Source organism: Protopterus annectens, chromosome 9.part0 (assembly GCF_019279795.1).
Source record: "Protopterus annectens isolate FY-2018-M chromosome 9.part0, PAN1.0, whole genome shotgun sequence".
In the NCBI taxonomy this organism is placed as follows: Eukaryota; Metazoa; Chordata; order Ceratodontiformes; family Protopteridae; genus Protopterus; species Protopterus annectens.
The window spans coordinates 258,766,129-258,793,535 of record NC_056743.1 but is presented as its reverse complement, the minus strand read 5'-3'; the positions used below and the strand labels follow the sequence as shown (position 1 = coordinate 258,793,535).

Genomic DNA, 27,407 nt, shown 5'->3' with positions numbered 1-27,407 from the left:
AAACAGATCCACTTGTGGTGTGCCCCACTGGTGGACTACGTGTAGGAAGGTATCCAAGTGCAATATCCATTCGTGTTGCACAGAGGTGGTTCTGCTGAGCAAGTCCAGTTGCTTCTTTTCCAGAGACAGGAAGTATGAAGCTTTCAGGAAGAGGTTGTGTTTTGCTGCTATTTCCTAGACTTGCACGGTTATCTGACATAACTGGTATGCCTTTGTCCCTCCTTGTTTGTTTAGGTACTGCAACAGTAGTATTGTCTGTCACAGTGTGGAGTATCCCTGGTTGCAGCATGGGAAGGAAGATGCTTAGAGCTAGTAGGACAGCAGTCATTTCCCTGAAACTAATGTGCTGTTTTTGCAGGGCAGGGGACCAGCACTGTTGTACCTGTAAGCCCTGCAGGGTTGCTCCCCATCCTAAGTCTGAAGCATCTGTGTGCACAGACTGGTAAGTGGGAGGGAGCTACACAGGAATTCCCTGGTTGTTGGAAACCTGCTGAATCCACCACTTCAGCTATAATTTTAGACAGGGCAGAACGGGAATGAGTTTGTCTAGAGGTTGTTGGTTCTGTGAGCAAACATTCTTTAAGTACCACTGGAATTTTCTCATGTGCATCCTTGCTAGTGGGAGCATGGGGATGGTGGCAGCCATGAGACCTATAGTTTGTAGAAACTGTCTTAGTTAGGTTGAGATTCTGTCAGACTTAGAAAATAGAAGGAGAGGGACCATACCTTGTCTGGTGGGAAGAAAGATCTCATTAGATCTGTTTTGATTTGGCACCAAAGGAAAACCTTGCCCTGCTATGGGAGGAGAGAGGACTTTTGGAGGTTGAGGGTGAAACCCAGGTTGTCTAGTAGGGACATGGTGAATTGGAGATTTGCCAGAAGGGTGGACTCTGATTCTGGCAAAATGAGAATATCATCCAAGTAAGGGTAGATTTGTACTCCCTTGGTTCTGCAATGGGCGATGGCTGAGGCTAAGCACTTGGTAAAAACTTTGAGTGCCATAGAAAAGCCAAAAGGGAATGCAGTAAATTGAAAATAAGAGGAGGGCCCAGAGAACCGTAGGAACCTCCTGTGGGAAGGTCTGATTGGGATGTGCAGGTATGCACCCTTTAGGTCTAGCTTGACCATGAAGGCTTGAGATGGGATGAGGGGTAAAAGAGTTTGAAGGTAGAGTATCTTGAAGGAGGTGACCTGTAGGAACAGGTTTAGGTATGAGAGGTCCAGGACAGGTCTCCAGAGGCCAATCGTTCTTAGGGCTAAGAAAAGGTGACAGTAGAAGCCTCATCCTTCCTGCCCTGAGGGGACTGGTTCTATGGTTCCTTGACTAGTTCCTGCAGAATGGGAGGAAGTAGAGGGAGTTGATTTTTGGGAGGGAAAGGGATCCTTAATGGTGTAGGTTTTTCTTTCCAGGAAAGAAAGCATCCTTTTTGGATGATGGAAAGAACTCACAGATCTGTAGTGATGGTTTTCTAAAAGGGGAGGGGCACTGGGTAAGGCATGTGGACAGGGGCACTTGGGCAAGGCAGTCGCGCGGAGGAGGGTCCCCCTCTATCTGGAAAGGGCTGTTTGCTGGGGGGTTGTGGTTGAAGGGGCCTGGCATAAGGTTGTCTCTGAGGTCCCCTACAAGGTCTGGCAGTAGAAGGGCAAGAGGTGGAAGGGACCCTTCTGACAAAGGATGTTTTGGCTGGGTAGTTCCCATAGTATATCTGGGCACTGGGGACACTAGCAAGTGCTTAATGTCCTGCAGTTCCTTGCTTTTTTCTTGCAAGTTTTTAAAAGGTTCTGCAGCATTTTTGCCAAATAGAAGGGTTGCTATCCAGAGGAGCATCCATAATCTTGGCTTTAAAATCATCTGGCAGAGGTTGTAATCGGAGACAGGAGCATCTGTGCAAGGCTGGTGCAGTGGCAGCAGATCTGGCAGCTGTTTCTGCTGCATCATAGATGCAGCGAATAATGTGTCTGGCTACGTGGGTGGAAAGGGACAATTCTGTAGAAATGTCAGTTTTGGCTGGACAGTTAGGGGTGGCAGCCAACATCCCAAACCATATGGTCCTGTATTCACATTATACCCCTCCCTCTTACACTCTTACAGTCCCCGTAAAATCCAACTACTTTCATTATACCAAACTCACTATGCTTTCCCCACTTTCACAACCATTACCACCATACTAACCATTAATGGCCAGAGTCTAAAAAACAAAACAGCCTACTTCCATGTCTGGCTATACCATACCCTACTTGACATAGTAGCTGTCTCTGAGACATCGCTAAAACCTCACATTTACGACTTTGAAATCCTACCCCCTGAGTTTCAGGCTCTTGGATATGACCGCAAAAATAATCTTCTCTAGCCTACTCTCCATCACTCCATACCAAAATCCTATTGCCCAGTTCAACAATGTCGAACTAGTCAAAGGAATACTCAAAATTAGTAACTATAAAAGCATTTGTGTTATGGCCCTCTATATACCCCCTGGAAATAATATGACTACACTTTAAGAAATTCTTCTATGGGCCTCAACTAATATTAAGCTTGAAACTTTCATACTAGGAGATGTAAACATTGACTGGAACAAAATTAATACCAATAATCCCTCCATATCGATCTATTCAATTTCACTCAACTTATAAATGCCATTCCAAACCTAATAAAAATAACCCCCCTGGGGCTCCACACTTGACTGGATCCTAGTCTCTCACCCAAATAAAATCTCACACACAGGCATCTTACCAGACTCCATTAGTGACCACTTGTCAGCCTTTATCCATATAGCAACCCCCTCCACTCATCACCTACACCAATATATCCATACAAGAAACCTTACAAACTTTAACCCCACAACTTTCTCCAATTCTCTCAAACTAACAAACTGGGACAATCTAAACTCTCTCTCCCTAGACGCCGCCATTGAATTCTTCAACTCAACCTTCTTAGATACCCTCAACTCCCAAGCCCCACCAAGAACAAAATGTATAAAACCCAATTCCACCCCATGGTGGACTAAAGATACCAAAACACTTATGCAACAAAACGACAAGACCTGGAAACTTTACCATCACAATAAGCACCCTGACACCCTTCTTAAATATAAGCAACTCCACAACCTAGCCAAAAAAACAAATTATACAACATAAAAAAAATCTTACTATACCAAACTCCAGTCTAATCATGCTAAGAACTCCAAAGAATTCTATAACTCCAACTTTCTTCTCAACCCAGATAGCAAAAACAATCCTTGCCCTGACAGTAGTTAATCTGACCTAGAAATAGCTACTCTATTCAACTCCTTCTTTACTAACTCTATAGCAGAACTCACCAAGACCTTCCCAAACCACAACCCCCCTCCCAACTCAAACCCCTCTACCCAATCCTCCATCCCTAACACTCCTCTCCCATATTTCATCTCAAACCCATCTCCACCTCATACATAAAAAACTTCTCTAAGCTTAAGTCATGCTCCAATGCCCCTGACAATATCCCCTCACTCTTTCTAAAACTTGCAGCAGACGGTATCGCCATCCCCATTAGCATTCTCATTAATAGATCCATACAGGAATCATATGCCCCCAAACTGTGGCGTGCAGCCTTTATCCTACCCCTCCACAAAGGAGGCAAAAATAATAACATTTTTAACTTCCAACACACAGCCACTCTCTCCCCAATTTCAAAAATTATTGAGAAATGCATCCACCTACAGCTCATGCCTTTCCTTACCAATAACCCACTCCTCACCCCTACACAACATGGTTTCCGTCCTGGCCAAAGCACAATAACTGCTTTTCTCTCTTTCCTAGACATAGCAAACCACGCCTGTGACTCCGGAGAACTTGTATCCACAGTCCTTCTCAACTCCAAGGCTTTTGACACTGTCTCCAATACCCACCTCCTAAACCACCTTTCTAACCTTACTCTCGCTCAAAACACCCTCACCTGATTCAGCAGCTACCTCTCTAACAGATCTCAGGCCATGAAATGGAAAACTGGCACCTCAGCCTTCCTTCCTACCCTGACCGGGGTACCCCAGGGATCCATACTCGGCCCAATGCTCTTTAATATATTTATTAATGATTTCCATGCAGCCATTCCTAACACTAAAATAGTACAATACGCAGACAACTCAACTTTAGTCTGCTCTGCTTCTAACCTCCCCGTGCTCCAAACAAAAACTCAAACTGCCTTCTCAAGTACTGAGAACTGGATGCTTCAAAATCACCTCTCTGAACGCTAACAAATATAAAATTCTACTATTCTCTCCTTCAAAATCCCTCCCTCTCAACAAAACCTCTTTCAACATTATCAGCCATGCCAACTCCATTATAGAAGTTTTTCCTTTTGCTAAACTTCTTGGGGTTACTATTGATTAACACCTAAAATTCGATACTCATGTTCAGCTAAATATTAAGACAACACATCAGAAACTTGGTATGCTGTACAGAAACTCCCACTTTCTCTCCCCTTCTACAAGACAGACACTCGCCACTACCTACTTACTACAGTCACTACTGTACGATGCTCCCCTACTAACCAACGTATCTTCCTCTATTTCTTCCACTGGAAACCTGTTGCAACAAAATCTCAAAATTCACCACCAAATCCAAATAATCCGCCCACCACTTTATCTCTCTCCACCTGCTGAATTGGCTAGAGCTTCCCAACTACCTTGACTACCTCCAACTTACTACCGCCTACAAGCTAATTTTTAAACCAACTAAATGCCCAGCACTAACAAACATCTTACCATCCATACACCCCACAAAGAATTCTAAGATCTGCCCAGCAAAATCTAATTACTGTATGCAAACCAAATCATCCCACTGATCAGCTTCTTATCCTTTTCCTTGGCCAAAAAATGGAATTCTCTCCCTCCTACTTTAAGAATTTCTGAAAACTTTGAACATTTTAAAACCCAGCTCCATTCCTACCTCTCCCATAATTGTAAATGCAATTGCACTCTACCTACCTAACCTGCTTATTGCATAAATGCATTAATTGTACATAATATACTTCCCCACCTTTATTCTCCCCTTTCCTGGGGATTAATCTTATATACTGCCATCTTACAAATTTTAGTTTGTATACCATTCACAGATGATTTACAACCGCTGTACAACTTAAACTCTGTACTATTATTTCTCTAATCTGTAAGCATGTATGTAATGCATGTTCATCTATTTTGCTGTTATACTTTGCTTAGTTTTACTAATATTCCAATTTGCTTAATTGTACTATATTTACTATGTAATATGGAGCTTTTCTCTGCATTTATATGACGTTACTGAAAGATGAAAATAGCGAATGCTATTTCATCGAACCTAAAATATCTAAACCACATAATATCAAACATTCAGAACAGTGAAATTTTTCCTTGGGGGAAAAATTCGCTATTCCAAAACACATACATACAACACAAGCACACCTAAAAAACATCAATACACACACACACATGCTTATAATCCTACCAACTTAACCCTACACTAAACTATACATATACTACTATCTATCCACTTAACCCAAACCCTAAGGTCCATCACTATCGCACACTCACCTAACCCGTGCCCTAACCTTAACTCACTTAACCCACCCCTAGCTCACCTAACCCGTGCCCTAACCCTAACTCACCTAACCCGCACCCTAATCCAAACAACCACACAATTGCACACTTACCTGAACCCGACCCATAAATTTCCACCACAGAGCTGAAAATTGTAAAGAATTCGGTGTTCTGCAGCTTTGCTATTTTTAGCATTCGCTCAAAACATTTGAAGTTTTAAAACTTCGATATTCTGATATAGACCCCTTTTTCATTGGGCTTCCACTGAAAATGGGCTCCTTGAGCCCAGTGGACCTCCCCGGTCATCAAACTGGAAATTAAATAAATAATGTGGTGGTCTGAGAAACCAGGTCTAGCGCAAACTTCACCATGTGAGTTTGGTAGTTTATAGCCCTGAAAGCTAGAATAGAGAAGGTGTATACCTTTTTTTTCCTATTCTGTCCATGATTTTGCTGCCTTTATCAGATGCCAGTAGGGAAGGATAAGGCGTCTGCCTGCCTGGGGATACTGCAACAACTGCTGAGTCGGTCAAGGGTGGTTTTATTAGGATCTTGAGGTCATCAGGGACTTTGTAAAACCTATCTGGCCTTTTAGGGGCAGGAGGTTGAGAGTCTGGGTTCTTGGAAACAGAAATGAAGGCATCCAAGAAAGCTGGATGTACTTAAGCGATGGCTGAAGGTGAGGGGGAATCAAGCTGTAAAAGCTCAAAGTATCTCTTTTGTATTTCAGAGACTAAAGAAGTAATCCACTTGAAATACACTCTCATTTTTGAAATAGTCTCCCCAAATAAGTCCTCAGGTGGGGAGTCCCCTTCGAGAGTCCTCTTCAGGTGTGTAATAATCTATAGGAAAGGCACTATGAAAGACATAGGAGACAGATTCCTCAGAGGAGGAGGAGTAAGACTGGTCTGGGTCTTCATCAGTAACTGCTTGCTGAGTAGAGGGTAAAGGCAGGGAGACGGCAGAGGCCGGCCTAGGACTCAGCACAGGGATGCTAGTGGGAGGAGGGCCTGTAGGCCTAAGTGCCACAAAAGCCTGTATCAAAGAAGAGGGAAATGATTCCCTGTCTGGGGCTGCTTGAGGCATCAGGCTCAAATATTTTGTTTTCCATTTCCTTTTAGTAGGAGTGTGCGTCCGGGTAGGTAAGGAAACAGAGGCCTGCGCTGGAGTAGGAGAAGTCTCGGTTGGCCGGTCAAGCGATGGTTCCCCCTCGACATTGGTTATGACCGACATCTGAATAAACTCTGCTGATGTGCTTTCCATGGTTACTGACATGGCCTCTCTTCCAGAGGAGCCTATCGGAACTGGAGTAATCGAGTGCTCCTCGGGCCCCTAGAACGCAAGTCCGCGGAACATCCGAAGGCAGAGTGGCATCTGGAGAAGTAATGCAAACCTTGCCCTTCTTCCGAGGTTGTTCGGCTTGGGCTACCAACTCAGGATCCATCCAAAGCATGAGGAGTTTAAACCTTTGGTTTTCTAAAAACAGATTTAACCCGGCCAGACGGCTGTGTAAGGTCTTGGGTACAAAGTACTGACAAACAGAGCAGGCCTTATGGGTGTTCTTTACCTAAACAAAAGACACAGCAGTTGTGGTAGTCATTGTGCGGAATTTGGCGTCCGCAACTACATTTACTCTTTTTCTCTCACATCGGCCAAAGAAAACAACTACAGCAACCAAGCTAAAGCTTAAGTAATTATGAAAAAGGCAAACCCCAACGAGTTACTTATCTTTTAGAAGTCTTCGGATGTAGGAGCGAAACGGTCCAACTTATCGTCATCTGTGGCTGAAAAGTTCTGAGGTCTGCGTGTGCTGACGTCACATTTATACTCCATGGTTTATGGCCTTACGTGTGACGTCAAACGCACCTATGGCAGCCAGGCTTAAGCTTTTGTAAAGGAGCCGATGTTGGGTTGCCTGGGGGCTGGAAATCCCACAGTATGAATACTGCAACATGGGAAAAGAAGGCCATCTTTATGTTTTATTGTGGACAGAGGTATTTCAACTTTTTATACTACTATGGTTTGGGTTGCATAAATGTATTAATTTATTTACTTCTTTATTTACACTTGGTTAATTGGATTAGTCCCACTAAGCCAGTGCTATCTTTTCAGGGGACGCACACGGTGGTATTCATATTGACTAGAGGAAAGTTGGCCAGGGCATCAAGCAACTTCCCCCTACTCTTTTTTTTCCATTAAGTACCATGGGATATTTTATATCCACCTGAGCTACCACTAACTCAGGCAGATGGGACCTCAGTTTAGTTCAAAGGCTGGCACACTCAGGAGTGCAGCATCCCCCTTACTGCTTCATTCTAGTGCCAGTACTTGAAAATAAACCCAAGCACTACAGGAAGTGAACCCACAGTCTTCTGATCTTTCAGCACCAAAGCAGAGAGTGCACTACCTGTGAAAAAGAAATCAACAAAGGTTAATAATAACAATAGTCAGTGGAAGTGATTAAATTCCAATATGTTCAACTATCTTCGAGATTTCCCCATGATAACCCACCATAGTGAACGTTATTGGGTACTCAGAATAGAGTTGCATTATCTTTTTTTTTTTTTTTTTTTTTAAATATATATATAAAATCATAAATCGCTTCTTCTTTGGCAAGACAAGAAAATAAAGCATTTAAGCAAATAAATTATGTTAATATTTCCCAGACACTGTGGTACCTCAAGACAATGTCCTGACTGCAACCCCCCCACCCTCAAAAAATAAATAAATAAAATAAAATAAAAAAATAACACAGTTTGAGTAGTAGGCACAGGTTTTGTAAGACCAGAGGAGGGGAAGGATGGGAAAGGACTACAGCTTGCCCATCATAGGAGGAGGGTGCGGTGGTTCTTCACTGGCTCATCTGTCTTTCTAGCATGAGGCAGAGGCGGAAGAGCACAAAACTCAAGTCCCAGGTATAGAGAAGCACATGCGTGCTGTGACTACCCAAGCCACAGATACTAGCCTTCATTCTGACATGGAAGAAAGCCGACTTCAGTGATACAAGGGTATTGGTAATCCTTGTGTGATGCAAGTGGGTAAGTCTCCACCAGGTGCATGGTTGGGACCCAAAAAAGAAACTCGTTCCTTACTCACATGCTAGAGTATGTGAAATTCTTGGGGTGGTATACACCATGTCCCTTCCCTGTCTAACGACAGGGAACCATGATAGGGCAATGCAGACTTGTGTAGGAAGGGGATGGAGGTATGGAATCTTGCAGGGATGGATAAGAAGGGCAGGGTGTCAGGAAGGACACAATGATCTCTCAAAGCACCCTGAATTACAGACTCTTCTGGACAAGCTCATCCCATACTGTACTGGGTACATCTCTAGCATATAGGTGAATGGGCCGAGTCTTATGATTGGAGGCTTTAGTGCGAAAGGCAGAGGAGCAAAAAAAAAAAAATCACCAAGAAAGAAAAAGTCTGCGAGAATCTCTGTAGTTAAACTCTGTAATCACGCGACATTTACAGCTGCTGGAAAATTACTTCAGGGCCATAAACATGCAGATAATTGGACTCCTTGAAGTAATGGAGGATGGGAATCCAGTAAAATTCCTGATTTACTTAGAGTTTGAGGAGATTTAAGTACCTGGGCAGGGAAGTTACATGATGCCCCACCTGAGCTTCACATAATCTAGCATGTGAGCAAGGAAATAGAAGTTATGTACTTACCATAACGTTCCATGTGGAGTGTTCATCTCGCCTTTGTTCTTACACATGGGTTCGGAGCCGATCCTCGGCTCCGTGCCGGCCTCTTGCAAGCTCTGCATCGAGAAGAAGCTCGAGACAATCTAATACCCACAATCCCCCTCTGCCTTTACCTCAGATCTAGTTTGCAAGCAAACCAATCTACATAACAGTACATTCATGCCATACATCTATACATACATAACAGACACATATAAGTATATGTGTATACCAACTATGTACAGAGAATAAAGACAGTAGTAAAAATGCTTCTGGCCAGGCATCAAAGAACGTTCCTCCTAAGGGTGGGACTGTAAGAACAAAGGCGAGATGAACACTCCACATGGAACGTTATGGTAAGTACATAACTTCTATATGTGATAGTGTTCAATCTCGCCGTTTGTTCTTACACATGGGTAGCGTCCCTAGCTCCTAAATCCTGAGGAACTCACGGGAGGACGTTCTTGAGCACAGTGGAACCAAAGGTTGCTCTGTCCCTAGAAACCTTATCTACTTTATAATGAGAAATAAATGTATGTGGCTTAGACCAGGTAGCAGCCGCACAAATAGCATCCAGAGGTAGGCGAGCTGCATGAGCCAAAGACGTAGATATTGATCTTGTGGAATGTCCCTTGGGTTTGTTTAGAAGGGGTTGATTTGCAGAATCGTATACATAGATTATACAATCAGATAACCACTTTGAAAGAGTTCTTTTGGTAACTGCAAGTCCTTTCCTGCTATCAGCAAAAGCCACAAAGAGTTGATCTGTTTTCCTGTGATCTTTTGTTCTATCCAAATAAAACCTTAGCTGTCTGTGAACATCCAATTTGTGCAACATATACTCCATTTTGTTGGAGTGGTTTTGAAGAAAGTGGGTAATTCAATGGACTGATTAATGTTGTTAATAGAACACACTTTAGGGAGGAAGGATGAATTGGTACGAAGAGAAACTCTGTCAGAGTGAAAGATTAGATAAGGGTGCTTGATGGAGAGAGCCTGAAGTTCAGACACTGCCTAGCAGAAGTAATGGCTACCAGAAAGAGAGTTTTCCAGGACAAAAATTTTAATGGGCAAGAAGAGGCAGGTTCAAAGGGGCAACATTAATTTAGATAGTAACAAGTTTAGACTCCAAGGTGACGTAGGAGATCTGACCGGAGGTCTAATATGAAAAACTCCTTTTAAGAAGGCTTTACAAAGTCTGTGAGCCATGATAGGAGCTCCACACTCTTCCACATGGAAATTGAAATGGCAGCCAATTGAACTCTTAGAGTAGCAGGAGAAGCACCCTGATGAAATAAGTCTGTCAAGAACTCTAAAATCTTATTCAAAGGAGCTGTAAAGGGATCAACGTGGTGTGTATTCGCCCAGAATACAAACCGTTTCCATTTGCTAGTATATGTTTTAGTAGTGGAAGCCTTATGCAAAGCCACTAATATATTCTGAACTGCTGGTGACAAGAGATCAGACCTGGCTAAGTTAGAATTGGAGCAGCCAAGCTGCTAGATGGAGTGACAGGAGCGCTGGATGGGGAACCCCTGACGAGTGAGTCAACAGATCCGGCTCTGGGTCCAGAATCCAGGGTCCCCGAATGCAGTGAGTTTTCAGGAGGGAAACCAAATTTGACGAGGCCAGAATGGAGCAATGAGAATTATCGTCCTGTGAAGGTTCCTGGCTTTCTGGAGAAATTTCGTATCAGAGGAAATGGAGGAAATGCGACAGGAGTCCCGGGGCCAATCAGAACCAGTGCGTCCCTGGGGACTTCCCTGGAGGGGGTAATAGGGCAAAGTAGCTCCTGCATTTGGCGTTCATTGGAGACGCAAACAGGTCGCAGGAAGGCTGGCCCCATGTGCGAAAAATCGTTTTCGCCACTGACTGTTTCAGAGACCACTCGTGTGGTAGCAGAATTGCTCTGCTCAGTTTGTCGGCTATGACGTTGGATGACCCCGGGATGTGCGTTGCTATTAGAAAGCGACCCGTGGACTCTGCCCACTGCCAAATTCTCATGGCCTCTCTGCATAGTTGATAGGACCTGGTTCCCCCTTGTTTGTTTATGTACCAGACTACCGACATGTTGTCCGTCTGAACTGCAATAGTCCCTAGAGGAAGAAGGGGAGCAAAGTGTTGCAATGCTAGAAACACTGCCCTCAACTCTAGTACATTGATGTGCAGATTGTACTCCAAATTGGTCCATTCGCCTTGGACTGTCTGTCCCTGAAAGATGCCCCCCCACCCTATCAGGGAAGCGTCCGTGGTCACCGTAACTGTAGGCGGTAGCACAAACGGCCTCCTGGGAAAGGTTGCACGTTTGGAGCCACCAGTTTAGGTCTGTTTTGCAAGTCTTTGTTATGAGAATCTCGTGTGTTAGAGGTAGCTGTTGAAATGACCATTGAGCAAACAGTAGCCATTGTAGAACTCTCATGTGCAGCCTTCCCAGGGGAATTGCAATAAGGGAGGCTGACATGAGGCCCAACACCTTCAGAACTAGTTTTGCAGGAGATTTCCTTGACAAGAGCAGAAGACGTATGCGAGTCTGCAGCGATACTATCCTTTCTGTGGGAAGCCTCAGAATTAATTGCCGTGTGTTTAACTCTGCTCCTATGAACAAGATATTTTGTGATGGCTGAAGGATTTTCCGAAATTTACGGAGATCCCTAGGTGAACACACAGTTGAAGAACATAGTCTCTGGCCTGCAGTAGTTGACGCCGGGTGGTGGCTGAAAGGAGCCAGTCGTCCAGATACGGAAACACCTGGAATCCCTGACGTCTCAAGTGAGACGCTACCACTGCCATGCATTTGGTGAAGACCCTGGGGGCTGAGGTCAGACCAAAGGGCAGGGCTCGAAATTGAAAGTGACTGGCTCCCAGCTGGAAGCGCAAATGATCTCTGGATGCCCTGGCCATTTTGATGTGGTAGTATGCATCCTCTAGATCTATTGAGCACATCCACTCGTCCTTCTGTAGAAATGGAAGGATCGACTGAAGCGTGACCATTCGAACTTTTCTTTCTTGACGAAAGTATTGAGGTAACTCAGGTCTAGAATGGGCCTCCAGTCCCCTGTTTTCTTTGGAACTAAAAAGAACCTTGAGTAAGTCCCGAATCCTTGCTGGTCCGCTGGGACTGGCTGGATGACTCTTTTGTCTAACAACTTTGAAATTTCTAAAGCTGCTGGCTCTCGCAGATGGGCGGTACATCTGGGAGTCTTTTCTTTGGAATGGGATAAGATAGAAAGGGTATGGTGTAACCTCTGGTAACTACGCTTTTACCCAATTGTCTGTAGTTATATCTTGCCAGGCCTGAGGGTAAAGGCTGCGACCCCCGACTGCCTCCAGAGCAGGACAGTCGGGCCTCCTCTCAGGAGTGCTGGAAAGGTTTACCAGGAGTGTATCCCTGTCACCTTGATGTTGCGGACCCCTCTGCCGCCAGGGCGGCGTCTTCCACCTCTGCCCCTCCTCTGCCTCTAGAGGGGCATCACCCTGTGTGCCCGGAAAGACCCTTGATTTTGTTTCGAAAACACATTTTCCCACCGCGTTGCCCTTTGGGGTACGGTCTGGTTGGGGTGGAAAACGGACTCCGACAGCAGACAGAGTCTTTCCTCTTGTTCACACTGGGTAAGGGTCTCCTTTACCTTGGGGCCAAAAGAGTGGCACCGTCAAATGGGGCGTTTGTAAAGGAAGACTTGAAGGCTTCCAAAAGGAGCATAGGCGCATCCTGGATTGTCTACGACGTGCAATCGCTGAAGCTACTGCCCTACTCGAACCTTCGGCTGCGATGGAAATCAGCCTCATGGACGAGTTAACAATCGATGTTAGGGTATTAAGTTGCGCTGTCACTTTCTCTGAGACAGCTGCATCTGTAGAACCCTGGAGGGTATCTCCCAACTCTTTGACTAGATCCCTCTGCAGACGTGTAAAATGGGTCAAATAGTTCAGGGACCGCATGGAAAAAGCCGCTGAACTAAAATGCGCTTCCCATATCTATCCATCGTCCTAGAATCTTTATTAGGCGGATGGACAGACGAAGAAGACTCCGACATCTCCTTTTTCGTGGCTGCAGCCACCACCATAGCGTCTACTGGAACTCCTTTAGTAAGGTAGGACTTATCCTGAGGTGCTGTGATGTACTTGTTCGGTTTCCTAGGAACAGGTTCCACTGTGTCAGGAGTCTCCCACCCTTCGAGCAATAAGTTCCATTAGTTCAAGGGCGGAGTGACCCAGGAGGAGGAAGGGCGAGCACCAAATGCCTTCAGCAGAACTGACTCATCCTCAGAAGGGGGAAGGGACTGCCAGTCACCTCTCTGCTTCAGGATCTCCAAAATGTCTGAAAAGAGACATCTTCTGAAGGTGACTTAGGGGACCCTTCTGACTCATCTAAGTCAGTATCAGATGTTATGGATTCTTGTGGAGAATCCAAGTGTCTCCTCTTACACAGTCTCTTCCTAGGGACTTCCTCGTGGGGAGCATCCGAAGAAGCCTCGAGGAAGAGGGGCACCTCCAGGGGTGGCTGAGACACTGGTGCCCGACGCTTGGATGTGGCCGTGGGTGGAGATGAAGACAAAGGCCCTTTATGGGGAGGAGAAACTGCTTCCACTGATGTGGTTGTCTGGGTAGACAACACCTTCCTCATCAGGTCGAACGCCCCCGGGTCCCGCATCGAAGAATCTCCCGGCTCAAGAAATGGGAAGAATCCCCGACACGGGCACCGAAGGCATCGACCCCGAGGACGGAGCCGAATCGATCCGTGCGAGGCCCGAGGGAGAGTCGGAACCGACACGCCGGTTCGACTCGCCCCGGAACCAAGAACAGACCGTCGGCTCGAGACTCCGGTACTGGTCCGACGGAGTCGAGGTGAGGGGAACAGACCGAGAAAAGGACGGTTCTGGACCCGAGGGCTCCACAATCAGCAGATCAGCCTCTTCCGGCTCCGAACACTGAATCGGTCTCGGAGGAGGAATGGATGGAGATACAGGAAGGCCTTCAAGTTTCGACACCAGCTGGGTGGAAACCGAAATAAGTTTAGAGAGGGCCGAATGCTCCAGCAGCTTCTGCACCACACGATCCATATCGACATCCGAAAGTTTAGAGGAGGAACGGGTCGAAGGAACCGAAGACGGAGCCGACCTCAATATGGCCGAGGAGGAGCTCCATCACCGGTTCCAAGACTCGAGGCTCAGGAACCGACACCAGTTGAACACTCGGCCCCGAAGTCTGTGGAACCGGTGATCTAACCTTTGAAGAAGAGCTCGGAGCCGATGACTTGGGCTCCGATGTCTTCGATTCCTTAGAGGACTTCGATGCCTGGTCAGAAGCATCCAAAGCCTCTTGGAAAGCTGGTTTCAACAGACCCCTGTCCATTAGTTTCCTGCGCCTATCTGTCATGACCCTCCCACTGAAAGAGTGACAAATGGAGCAATCCTCTTGTAAGTGGAGAGGGCCAAGGCAGTAGACACAGGAACTATGGTTGTCAGTGACCGACATTTTTTGGCCACACTGACAACGCTTGAAACCAGACTTTGCCTTCTCAGACATTGTAGGTAATAAACAAGTCTAGAAACAAAAACACAGTCAAATCCGGAAAAATAGTCACAATCAGGTAAATGTCACAATCAGGTAAATGTCAAATCCGGTTAGTCACAATCAGGTAAATTTGACTCAATATAGCAGTATATGGTAAGGGTGTAGGCCCCGGTACAAAAATACCGATAAAAGGGTTAACGGTACCAAAGAACTACGGAACCAGAACACAATCACACCAGGTAATACTAACAATATTAAGTTAAATAAAATTCTCAGTAAAATACAACAAAAAGTTATATCTTAGCTTAGAAAACCCTCGAGCTAGCTCCCAACGATGCGAATGCAGCAGCGGCAAACTAGATCTGAGGTAAAGGCAGAGGGGGATTGTGGGTATTAGATTGTCTCGAGCTTCTTCTCGATGCAGAGCTTGCAAGAGGCCGGCACGGAGCCGAGGATCGGCTCCGAACCCATGTGTAAGAACAAACGGCGAGATTGAACACTATCACATTTGCTTGTTAGGTCCCAACCGTGCACCTGCTGGTGACTACATACTTGCATCTTCAGAGGCATATATCCTCATACAGAAACCAACTGAAAAAAAATACAAATGAAGCTGTACCTGTCAAAACGAGGATTAAATTACTGCCGGCAGCTAGGGAAACTGAAAGGGGCTATATAAAACAATGTTCTCTGAATTATATTTATTGGCAGGGCATGAGGGCTTTTGAAGCTACAATTGATTTTCCATTCTTTCTTGCTGCTTTCAAAATTGAGAATTACTTACACAGATAAGGCTTGGGACTTTTAACAGCACAGATAATGTGTGAAAGTACACTGTTAAGGCATAGCACATGAAGAAACGTTACAGAAGGATGAAGACGTTCTCGGGATAACAGCTTTGTTATCATGCACACAGGCAATGACTTCTTGTATTAAATATTTCTTAGTCCTAAATAGTTGTGTAATGTGCTATATTTTTTAAGCATGCAGTTTAATATGATCCTCCCTGAAAATGAGTTAGATATCTTTATTTCACAGATCGTACTTTTGTGCATTTTTCAACCTTTCCCAGTCATCTTTCTGAACTCAACATGCATGCATATTATACTTCTTATCCTCTTAGAAGCTGTAAAAATAAATCTGCAGTAAATATATTTCAGTAACATACTAGAGCATTACCTGATAATGCATGGCATCAAATCCTTTAAAGACAAACTCAAAGAGGGTATGAAGATTATCTGGACTAGGAGATGTGACAAAGATATTAGAATACCTGGAAAAAAAAAAAAGATTTAAAAACATCTCTACAAGACGTACATATATCACACATTTTACTACAGAGATTTACCTTTCCAAAATGTACTGCTTTAATACAATGTATTACAGGGCCAATATTATATACATACAATATACTCAACCAAGCAACACAACAAATGTAACCTAGCTGAGCACAGCTGCTTGAAAACACAACTTATCAAAAATAAAAAGAAAATTCTTTTAACCATTTTTTTTTTTTTGCAAGAGGCAAACCCCTCTACACCCTTATCCTTCTCCTGTTAAACACACATACCAACTCAGACTGCACTTCAGTGGAGAAAAGACACAATTCCTGATCCACAATGTACCTCAATCTTGCACAGACAAAAGTTGGCATGCCAAAAAAATGGGGGACAAATGCCAGAATTTGGAAAAGTTTGAATACATTACTCTAATTCACTTAAAACAACATTTTTATCCATAGGTTCATACTAGGCTATCTGCCCTAGGGCATTTATATGCCTAGCCAGAGTGTGTTTGGCTTTCGCCACCCATTTTAAATGAATTTTGCTATGCCCTTTTTCGAGGTTAGTATACTGTGCCTCTGTCTAACAGTGACACAGAAGTGATACCCAGGGTAAACCTACGATCTCCCATCCACTCATCAAGATTCCTCTTGAAGAGAGTCAATGAGAGACTCTGCCTAACCTGGAGTGGGATTTTATTCCAGAGTGAAGGGAGCCTCTGGGTTATGAATCTGTCCCTCCAGCATGTCCTATTTATTTCAGTGCTGAGGTTCAAGTCTCTAGAGCGCGTAGCTCAATGGGATTTGGATTTTCTGAGGTGCAGCATGTCCATTAATTCCGGGTTGGACATGGCTTTATACGTCAGGCACAGATCGCCTCTGAGCAGGAGGTATGCCACTGAGTAGAGATGGAGTTTCTTTAACCGGGCAGCATATGGCATCTGTTTGTGCCCTTTGATCCTCTTGGTGAGGTACTTTTGGGGTCTTTCCAGTTGCTGCAGGTGTCTGGTAAGGTACATCCCAACAGGGGCATTTGTACTCAATTATGGGCCTGATGAGGGATGAGTAAAGAGGCACGATGACCTCCCCTGATCTAGATGTGAATCCCTTCATGATTAGGTGGGCAATATAAAATGTTTTTCTAACCACTTTGGCCACGTGGTTTTCAAATGAGAGATTGCTATCAACTTGGGTCCCCAGGTCCCTAATTACTTCTTCCGTACTTAATGGATTACCACCTATGTGGTAATTTGTGGGCACTTAGTTTTTGCCAAAGGGGATGACTATACACTTTTTCCCGTTTAGCTTGAGGCCATGGCTCTGGCACCAGTTGTTTTTCTATGAGGCCCTTTTGGAGGATGCTTGTGTCAGCTGGAGAGTCGATTATGGCACCTAGTTTGCAGTCATCTGTGAACTTGGTCAGCCACAGTCCTTCCATGTTGGCCTGTACCTCCGAGAAATATATACCGAACAAGAGAGGTCCCAGGACTGAGCCTTGTGGGACGCCACTTGTAAATGGTTTGGAGTCTGACATGGCTCCAGCAATTCTAACCATGTGGGTTCTGTCCTTGAGCCAGTTAGCAACCCATCTAGTGACATAGGGGTTTATATTTAAGCTGGTGAGCTTATCATTAATGCCTGAGTGGGGTATTGTATCAAAGCCTTTTGCGAGGTCCAGGTAGGCTGTGTGGACCACCTTCCCCTCGTCAATGGCCTTGGTGACTGTTTCAAAGAAATCGACCAAGTTTAAGAGGCAGGATCTGCCCTTAAAGCCAAACTGGGTAAGATCCAGTGTCTGTAGGTCCCCAATATCTTTATTTATGAGGTCCATGATGATCCTTTCCATAGCTTTGCAGACCAAGCTAGTCAGGCTTATGGGGTGATAGTTTCCAGGATCGGTTGAGGCACCACCTTTGTGGAGAGGGACCACTGTTGCTGTATGCCACTCTTTGGGCATATATCCTGTAGTGAGGCTGAGATTGAACAGTAGTTTTATGTTTGGATTTAGCTCTTCTTGGAGTTCATGTAGGACGCAGCCCGGGACACTGTCTGGTCCCACTGATGCTGTGTTTTTTGCTTTGGAGAGGGCAACTCTTACCTGAGCATCTGAGATGTCAGGGTGGCAGCACTCTGCTGGGATAGATATTTGCCCTTTTGGTGGGGAGGGGGGAGAGAAGTTTGCGCTGAACCAGTCAGCTAGGATGTTGGCAATGTCTGTGGGTTCGGTGTATTTTTTGTCATTTTGGACTAATTCTGAGCATATCTGGGAATTCCCACCCAGGTTCCTAACATAACTAAAGAAAGCCTTGTGATTATCCTTAGTGTCCTGTGCAATTTTTCTCTCGAAGCTGGCCTTAGACGATTTTATGAGTGCCCGTAGTTTTTTGCTAATACTGATCAGAGATGTCTTCCCTTTTTGGGATTTTGCTCCATCATGTAGTAGCTTCCTCCTTCTATTGTATAGTTTGTTTATGGCTGGAGTCCACCAGACAGGATGCCTGCCTTTGGAGGATTGGGTCTTGGTTTTATTTGGGATTGCATGATCCATGCACTCCTGAAGGTGTTCATAGAATGTGTTTATAAAGGATTCTGCGGTCTGGGCCGTATCTTCCAAGGCCCGGGGGCTTTGAAGGATTCCACCTCGGTTTTGAGGAGTGTGAAATTTGCTTTAGAGAAGTTTTTCACTGTGGTTTTCGGGCAGGGGGTGGGGTCGGGATGTGAATATCCAATGAGATTAGTTTATGGTCTGATCTTACCAGTGAGGGATACATTTCTGGTCTGGAGCATAGAGCCCACATGTTGGTGATGATCAGGTCCAGTAGGGTTTCCTCTCTTGCGGGAGTGGTAACAAGTTGTTCCATAGCATTTGAGTTTATAAATTCTAGGAACCTTTGGACTAGGGTGTTGGAGCTAGAGTAATGCTCCCAGTCTATGTTTGGGTAGTTGAAGGCGCTCAATATAATGGTGTTTGGAGAGACCTTTATATTTTCTAGTGTTCTCAGGAAGGCCGAGTGGGGTTCCTGGGTTTGGGAGGGTGGTCTGTAGCAGGCTACAAACTGGAAGGCAGTTTTACCCACTGTTAGTTGCACATGGATAGTCTCTGATGCTTTGTGCTGTGCCACCAACCTGGAGGTGTGGGTATCTTTGACGAATATTGATACTCCCCCTCCTTTTGTGGTTCGGTCCAAGTTTTGGGGCCGAAAAGCATGGTATGAGGTATAACCTGGTAGTGCTGGGGTGCTCTCAGAAGCCTTGAACCAGGTTTCTGTTACTGCACAGATACCGATGTTCTCCATGCTAAGGAGAGTTTTGAGTGCGTGCATCTTGAGGTTTAGACTTCTGGCGTTGAGTAGCATTACTCAGTTTCTTATCCCTTGTGATACTTATGGAGGTGGGTTTGTCTTTTGAGCCTTGCCTAAAAAAAGCACTATGGGAGTGGCAAGAGCCTTTGCCAATATCAGAAAGCCCAGGGATGACAGGTGCAAGTCGTCCCTAGCAAAGCATCGTGGCTTGTCGAGCATGTCGTCCCAGGCTGACAGGCATTGGATCCCCTTTGAATGACACCAATACTTAAGCCAATTGTTGAAATTGATCATCTTATCTTTATATTGTGGCATCATTCTTGGTGAGGGTAAGATGCTACTCAAGGTCAGGGTCATACCGGCCTGGGCTACATGCTCAGAGAGCTCCTCTGTGTCTCTTTTCATGTAGTCCAGGGAGGTACGTCTCAGGTCATTCACACCAGCATGGACAACGACTGAGTCATATTTGTACTTGCCTTGGAGTGACCCGAGTGCTTGTGTTATGTGGCGGATCCTAGTGCCCGACAGGCAGCTCACCGTGACGTTCTCCTTGTTCAGCCTGGTGAACGGGACGTCAGTGTGCCTGATGATAGAGTCACCTATTACAAGTTTATCAGGTGTGTTGTTTAGCCTTAAGGGCTGTGACTGTTCGGCACACTGGCTTTGTGAGCTATGTGTTGCACGTGTTTTGTTTTGGGGTAGCGGTTACTTGGGTGTCTGCTTTGGAGGTCTCTGCTGTTTAGGCAGATTTTTATTTAGAGCCTCCGAGTATGTTTTTGTGTGTTTATGTGTTTGGTTTGCTGTCGTGGTAGGTTTATGTGAGACTGGAATTGTAGTGAGTGTGGTTTCCCTTCTCCTCCTGACTGGTTACGCCAGTACTGAGTTGAGAGAGCTTAGCCTCCAGTTTGGCTATATGGTTGCATCTCTCACATGTGTCGGAATTTGTTGGGAGGAGGAGAGGGTTGTGTGTGTACATGAGGCAGTTGTAACATTGCCTCAAGATTCCCAGATTCACCAGCTGGACCGGAGAGGAGATTGACAACTGACCTTTGGACATGCTAGAATAGTATTGGGAATTCCTTTACATTTTGTTGAACAGAAGTATGAAACTCTAATGTCTGGCATTACTGACTAATCATCAGTAAATTACCAGAAAATCCAATTTTCTTTAAGTCAGACAAGGGAAAAAAGTATGAGGCAAAATCAGAAACGTTCGGCAGAATTCTGGACCGCTGAGAAGTATCTACGAAGGGCCAAATATAAATCAGGAAAAGACTGCACAGAGTGATATCTGCAAACAAAAAGAAATTAAATAACTAACACTCTATAGTCACAATGCACTCATAGGTTCATAGGTGGGTACTAGGCCATTGGCCCAAGGGGGCCTATATAAGTCCAGCCAAATGGTACCCTGGCTTTTGCCACCCAAAAAATTATTTTCCTGTGCCCCTGTCAAGCAGAGCCACAGAAGTAATCCCCAGGGTGAATTTCCTATCTCCCATCCAATCATCAAGATTTTTATTGAAGAGTGCTAATGAGGAGCTTTGTTTGATATGGATAGGTAGTTTGTTCCACAGTAGGGGAAGTCTCTGGGACAGGAATCTATCCCTCCAGCATGTTCTGTTTATTGTGGTGACCATGTTTAGGTCCCTAGAGCATGTAGCTCAGAGGGATTGGAATTTACGTGGAGTATGTCCAACAGCTCTAGGTATGACATAGCTTTGTATGTCAGGCAGAGATCGCCTCTGAGTAGGCGATATGCAACAAAGTAAAGCTGGAGTTTTTTGAGACTGTCTGCATAGGGCATCTGTTTGAGGCCAGTAATCCTCTTTGCGAGGTGTTTCTGCGGCCTTTCCAGTTGTTGTAGATGTCTTGTGAGGTACATACCAAAAGGGGCATTGTACTCTATAATGGATCTAATGAGTGATGAGTAGAGGGGAACAATGACCTCTTTTTTCCGGGATGAGAAACCTCTTGTGATGAGGTGTGCCACACAGAAGGATTTCCTGACTACTGTGGCGATGTGATTATCAAAGAAAAGACTACTGTCCACCCGTCTCCCAAGGTGGCAATGTGGAGGAGTCAAACACAGCAAGTAAGACACAGAAAAGATGCCTGCATCCACAACCACAACTAGGGTGGGGAGAATGGAGTGGCTGCCTCAGGTGTAGGCTGTTAAGAGGTATGACTGGCAAGTTCCAGTGGTGAAAGAGTGCATACCAGTATTTTTTTTATGAAGCCACAATGATATTGCTTTTCACTAAAGAATGCAGATACTGCATTTGTGGTCATACCTGAAACAAGTGAAACACACTGTGTTGAGATTTAACTGTAGCAAGCAGTTTGTTGTTTTGTTTTGGCCTTCAAATTTGATGAGACTATTTTTACTCCTAAACTGAGATAATGGGGGCATCAATTCAAGGAAATGTAAAGAGTATCAGATGACCTTGCTATGGATCTGCATGTATCTACTACTCAGTCAGAAATGGAAAGAGTGAAGAGTAATGGGCCCAAGACTGATCTGCAGAAGTCTACTAACCCTTTATTCCCGATAATGAACCTCTAACTACAACCCGTCTACTTCTCCAACCACAAAACCATCCAGCATCTCTGTCTTAATCACAAAGCCATAACTAGGTTAGGACAAGGAGGGTGGCTGCCCCAGAAGCAAGCTGTTACAGGGCATAGTCACCGCATCAGTGGGCTGCAAGTGCAGTACCGCCATTGAGTTATGAACCTGTAGGAATATCACATCATAAATGAATGCCGATACTGCATTTTGTGTTATGGTGAATCTAAGTGTGTGGTAATAAATGAAGCAAGTTCTTTGTTTCTAGAAGCTTGCTACAGTTAAAGGAACACAGAAAAACTTTTTTTTTTTTTTGGTTTTCATCTTTCAGATTTTTTTTTTTTTAACATCGTTAAGGGGCAGTTGTCTGGAGAAAGTACAGTTGTGTGCAATTAACATAAATGTAGATGTTAGAGCGTATTCACTGTTGCAGTCATTACATTTGGGTTATCTGCTTGCAGCAGCCCTCAGTCGGCTTGATTAACAAAGGCTTGAGTCCTGTTGTCAGTTGCTGTCCCTTCTTCATGACGTCAGGGTTATAAAACATGCAGCCGATGCCATTAAATCAGTTTTTCTTGCCCCAGATGTCAGGTGCCACCCTAATGGGAATCAATTAAATCTATGAATACGAGGATATACCTCCAACATAAAAGCAAATACACCAAAAAGCTCTTAGAGCAAAGCGAGTGAGAGTAGAGGTATAGCCAAAAGAATAAAGGGGGGCTGTAGGGAGGGTAACCAGGACTGCAACAGTGAATACACTCGAACATCTACATTTATGGTAAGTGTACACAACTGTACTATGTTCAAATTTCACTGTTGCAGTCATTACATTTGGGTAGATTCCCAAAGCTAAGGTTGGGAGGAGGAATTCAAACAGAATTAGGATCAGCTATAAGGCCCTGCAAGACTGCAGTGGCAAAACCATCTCTGGACTTAGAGAAAATTGGCAAATGATAATGCTTGGTGAAAGTATGAACAGAACTCCAGGTAGCAGCTTCTAGGATGTCCCTAGTAGGGACGCCCCTGAGAAAGGCTGTAGATGTAGATGCAGCCCTGGTTGAATGGGGTCTTGATGACCTGTAGGATAGGTTTTCCATAGTGCTTATAGCAAAAATGAATGCAGGGCCTATCCATTTTGAAATGGTTTGTTTTGAAATAGCTTTCCCCCCTGTCCCTGCAGCAAATGCCACCAGCAGTTGTTCAGATTTCCTTTGAGGTTTAGTCTTGTCCAAGTCGAATCTAAGCTGTCTGTGCACATCTAAAGAGGGTAGTATCCGTTCCCCTTTGTTCTGTGGGTTAGGAAAGAAAATAGGCAAATGAATGGACTGATTAAGAGCCACACTGGATACCACCTTGGACATGGAGGGACTGCTCCTGAGGGACACCCTGTCCGCATGAAAGATGATGAAAGGTTCCACTGCCATAAGGGCCTGTAAATTCAGATACCCTTCTTGCAGAAGTGATTGCTAACAGGAAAGCTGTTTTCCAGGAAAGAAATTTTAAATCTGCAGTAGCAGCTGGCTCGAAAGGAGGAAGAGTGAGTTTCTCCAAGACAAAGTTAAGATCCCAGGCTGGAATTGGAGCTCTCCTGGGTGGCCTTATATTTTTGGCCCCTATGAGGAACTGCTTGAGCAGTGGGTGAGAGAAGAGGAGAGGGGGCTCTGTGTTATAAAGAGCTGAAATGGTTGAGGCAGGAATTTTGATGGAGGAAAGACAAGCCCTTATGAAGCATCTTAGTCAAGTATTGTAGAAACTGAGGTAAATTGGGCACTGTTGCGTTCATTCCGTGAGATTGGTTCCAGGCACAGAATGTTTTCCATTTTGCAGCATAAGATTTTCTAGTACTAGGTCTCCTTGCCTCTAAAATGATATCCATCACTGATTTACTGAGGGATGGTGAAGAAGAGATTAGGTAATTAGCCAGGCTGCTAGGTTCAGGGTTTGCAGCTGAGGGTGCAGAATCTGGTTCTCCTGCTGAGGCAACAGGGGAGGAATCTGAGCAAGGTGCCATGGAGCCAGGCATGACACACTGCGCAAGAGTAGGTACCAGTGTTGGCGAGGCCAGTCTGGTGCAATTAAAATCGTCCTTGGCATGGCCTGTTTGATCTTTAGTAGTACCTTGGAGAGCAGAGGCAGAGGAGGAAAGGCATAAACTGACATGTTTTTCCAGCTTAAGGACACAGCATCCACTTTCTAAGCTAGCTTGTGGGGAATCCTTGTGTAAAATTTGTCCAGTTGATGGTTCTGGGGGGAGGCAAACAGGTCTTTATCTGGGCTCCCTCATTTGCTTGTCAACATGTTGAAAATCCTTGGTTCCAGTTTCCACTCATGTGGGTCCATGAGGTTTCTGCTTAGTCCGTCTGCCAGTGAAATTTAGTTTTCCTGACAGGAATTGAGCTTGTAGATTCGCTTGGTACCTCACGGCTGTGTTCCACAATGCCATGGCTAGTCTGCAGAGGGGTAAGAATGTGTACCCCCCTGCTTGTTTATGTACCACATGACAGTGGTGTTGTCAGTCTTTACCATTAGTTGTCTTGGAAGAATGTGGTCCTTGAAGGCTGCCAGAGCATTCTGTACAGCTAACATTTCCTTTTGATTTATGTGCAGGTGCATTTGACTTGGGTTCCATTTGCCCTGAATGCACTTCCCTGCCAGGTGAGTCCCCCATGCATAGTCTGATGAGTCTATTAGGATTTGGGCGGCAGGGGTAATGTGAATGCTAGTCCCCTGTTTTGGTAGCAGGCTTCTGCCTACCACAGGAACTCTAGGCGTAGGCAAGGTATGATAGGAATCCTTGCTTCTAGATCCTGTGAATGTTGACACCATAGGCTTTTGAGATACCACTGTAGTTTCCTTATATGCATCCTTGCATATGGAATTAGAAGAAAGCAGGAGGCCATGAATCCCAAGGCTTGCAGTAGTTGCCTTGCAGATAGCTGGGTTTTTGTGGCCACTTGTTTGAAGTAAGTTGTCAAATGAATCTGTTTCTCTGGTATGAGGAAAGCCATCTGGGAAGTTGTATTCAAGCTTACTCCCAGGAAGATAATTTGTTGGCAGGGTACCAGGTGGGATTTTTTTCATTTATGGTGAACCCCAGACAAGTCAGTACCCTTTGAACAAAGGCCAGAAGATTAAAAAGAATGCCTTTGCTTTCTGTCTGAATTAGACAATCATCCAGGTATGGGTATATTTGAATATTTCCTCGCCTGCAAAATGCAATGACTGGAGCTAGGCACTTTGTGAATACCCTGGGCGCAGTAGATAAGCCAAAGGGCAGTGTAGAGAACCGATGGTGCATGGAGCCTGCCCCGAAGCGTAGTAATTTCCTGCAAGATTCCCTTATTGGAATGTGCAGGTAAGCTTAAGTCTAAGGTTGCCAACCAGGCATCTTTTGTTAGCATAGGAAGCAGTTGTTGAAGCATTAGCATTTTGAATTTTGGTTTTACCAAAATGGTATTTAGAATAGAGAGGCCTAGGATAGGACACCAGGAGTGGTCTTTTCTGGGTACCAGGAAAAGTCTTGAATAAAAACCTTGTCCCCTTTCTTCTGCTGGGACAGGCTGAATAGCCCTGATACTTAGAAGAGAGAGAACCTGCTGTTGGGCCTCTGCCCACTGATTTGGGGGTAGGTCTGGCAGGTTCTGCTTTGAAGCGTAGGTATCTACTGCAAGACTCCCTGATAAGGATGTGCAGGTATGCTTCTAAGTCTAGTGTTGCCAACCATGCATCCTTGCTTAGCATAAGAAACAGATGGTGAAGAGTCAGCATTTTGAATTTTGGAATCGCCAGAAAAGTGTTTAGAATAGAAAGGTTCAGAATAGGACGCCATATATTGCCTTTTCTGGGTACCAGAAAAAGCCTTGAATAGAAACCTCGACCCTTTTCCTCTTCTGGTACCAACTGAAAAGCTCCCATGTTTAAGAGAGAGTACTTGATTTTGGGCCTCTGCCCACTGATTTGGGGGTAGATCTGGCCACCCGCTTGGTGTTGATAACATGTGGAAATGAAATCTGTATTCTTGGGACACTATATTTAAAACCCACTTGTCCAGGGTAACGAGTTTCCAGTTTTTGGCCTGCAGACCAATCTCTCCGACTAAAGAAGCATTCAGTTGGGAAGTGCTTGGATGTTTTAAAAGCAAATCATTGAGACAGTTTTCCATAGGGGAGAGTCTTACAACTCCCAGGTTTGGGTACGGAAAACCCCCGCTGCCTAAGTCTTGTATGTCCCTTGGGACTGAAAAGTACAGTTTTGTACCTACCATAAATGTAGATGTCCGAACTGGATAGCATCTGCAGTCATTCCAAAGTCCGGGTCCGGCTCGCTGCTGTCGCCTTTCATCCCATCGCCATCTCTGTTGACTTGCATAAAGATAGATGCCAATGTTTCCAAAAGGATAGAGGTAACCACAAAATAAGCATGTATGTACATATATACAAACAAATACACCATAAAGACTCCCCATCAGCTAGCTATTAGGAGGTAAACATGACTGCAGATGCTATCCAGTTCGGACATCTACATTTATGGTAGGTACAAAACTGTACTATGTCCTTCATGGATGCATCTGCAGTCATAACTGGGTAGAATACCATAGCCAACTAGGGGTGGAGGATAAAGGTAGATTATGGTGTGTTTAGGATCCCTTGCAGTACAGCAGTGGCAAACCCTGCTCGATCTGGAATATAGAGGCAAATTGTAATGCTTGGCAAATGTATGCACGGAGGTCCATAATGTCTTTGGTAGCCACTCCTCGTAAGAAGGCTGTGGTAGTGGCTGTTGCCCTTGTAGAATGAGGTCTTATGTTCTGTGGAATTGGTTTTCCATGGAAGGAGTAACAGAAACGTATGCAATTTCCTATCCATTTGGAGATTGTCTGTTTGGAAATAGCTTTTCCTCTCTTCCTGTTGCATAGGCCACAAAAAGTTGGTCAGTCTTTCTGCTGCTTTTGGTTCTGTCCAAGTAGTAATGCAGTATTCTTTCCCTCTGTTTTGTGGGTTGGGAAAGAAGGTAGGTAGGTGGATTGCCTGGTTTAAAGACACTCTGGATACCACCTTAGGCATAAATGTTGGATTAGTCCTCATGGATACTCTATCTTGGTGGAAGATTAGGAAGGGTTGCACTGCCATTAGGGCCTGTAGTTCTGAAACCCTCCTTGCTGAGGTAATTGCCAGTAGGAAAGCAGTTTTCCATGACAGGTGTTGTAAGTCTGCTGTTGCTGCTGGCTCAAAGGGTGATAGTGTCAACTTTTCGTTTAAGTCCCAAGCTGGTAATGGTGGTTTTCTTGGAGGTTTTACATTCTTGATTCCTCTGAGAAATTGTCTGAGCAGAGGGTGTGAAAAACAGGTGGATCAAAGCTGTATTCTGCTGAAATAGCTGATGCATGTATCTTGATGGAGGAGTAGGACAGGCCTGAATGAGAAGTTCGCCAGGTACTCCAGGATGTTAGGTATATCTATGTTTGACACATCTTTTCCTCTTTCAGAACTCCAACTG

The 27,407-nt window shown here is 44.8% G+C and overlaps 1 protein-coding gene across 1 annotated transcript in view; it reads right to left on the bottom strand.

Annotated features, from left to right (window-relative positions):
• The window catches only part of NAT10 (N-acetyltransferase 10), a 1,889,152-nt gene that overhangs the window by 1,232,744 nt on the left and 629,001 nt on the right, over positions 1 to 27,407 (bottom strand). The window contains exon 10 of the mRNA XM_044082846.1: positions 15,935 to 16,028. Coding sequence (XP_043938781.1) covers positions 15,935 to 16,028 — 94 coding nt within the window. The remainder of the gene's footprint in view (positions 1 to 15,934; positions 16,029 to 27,407) is intronic.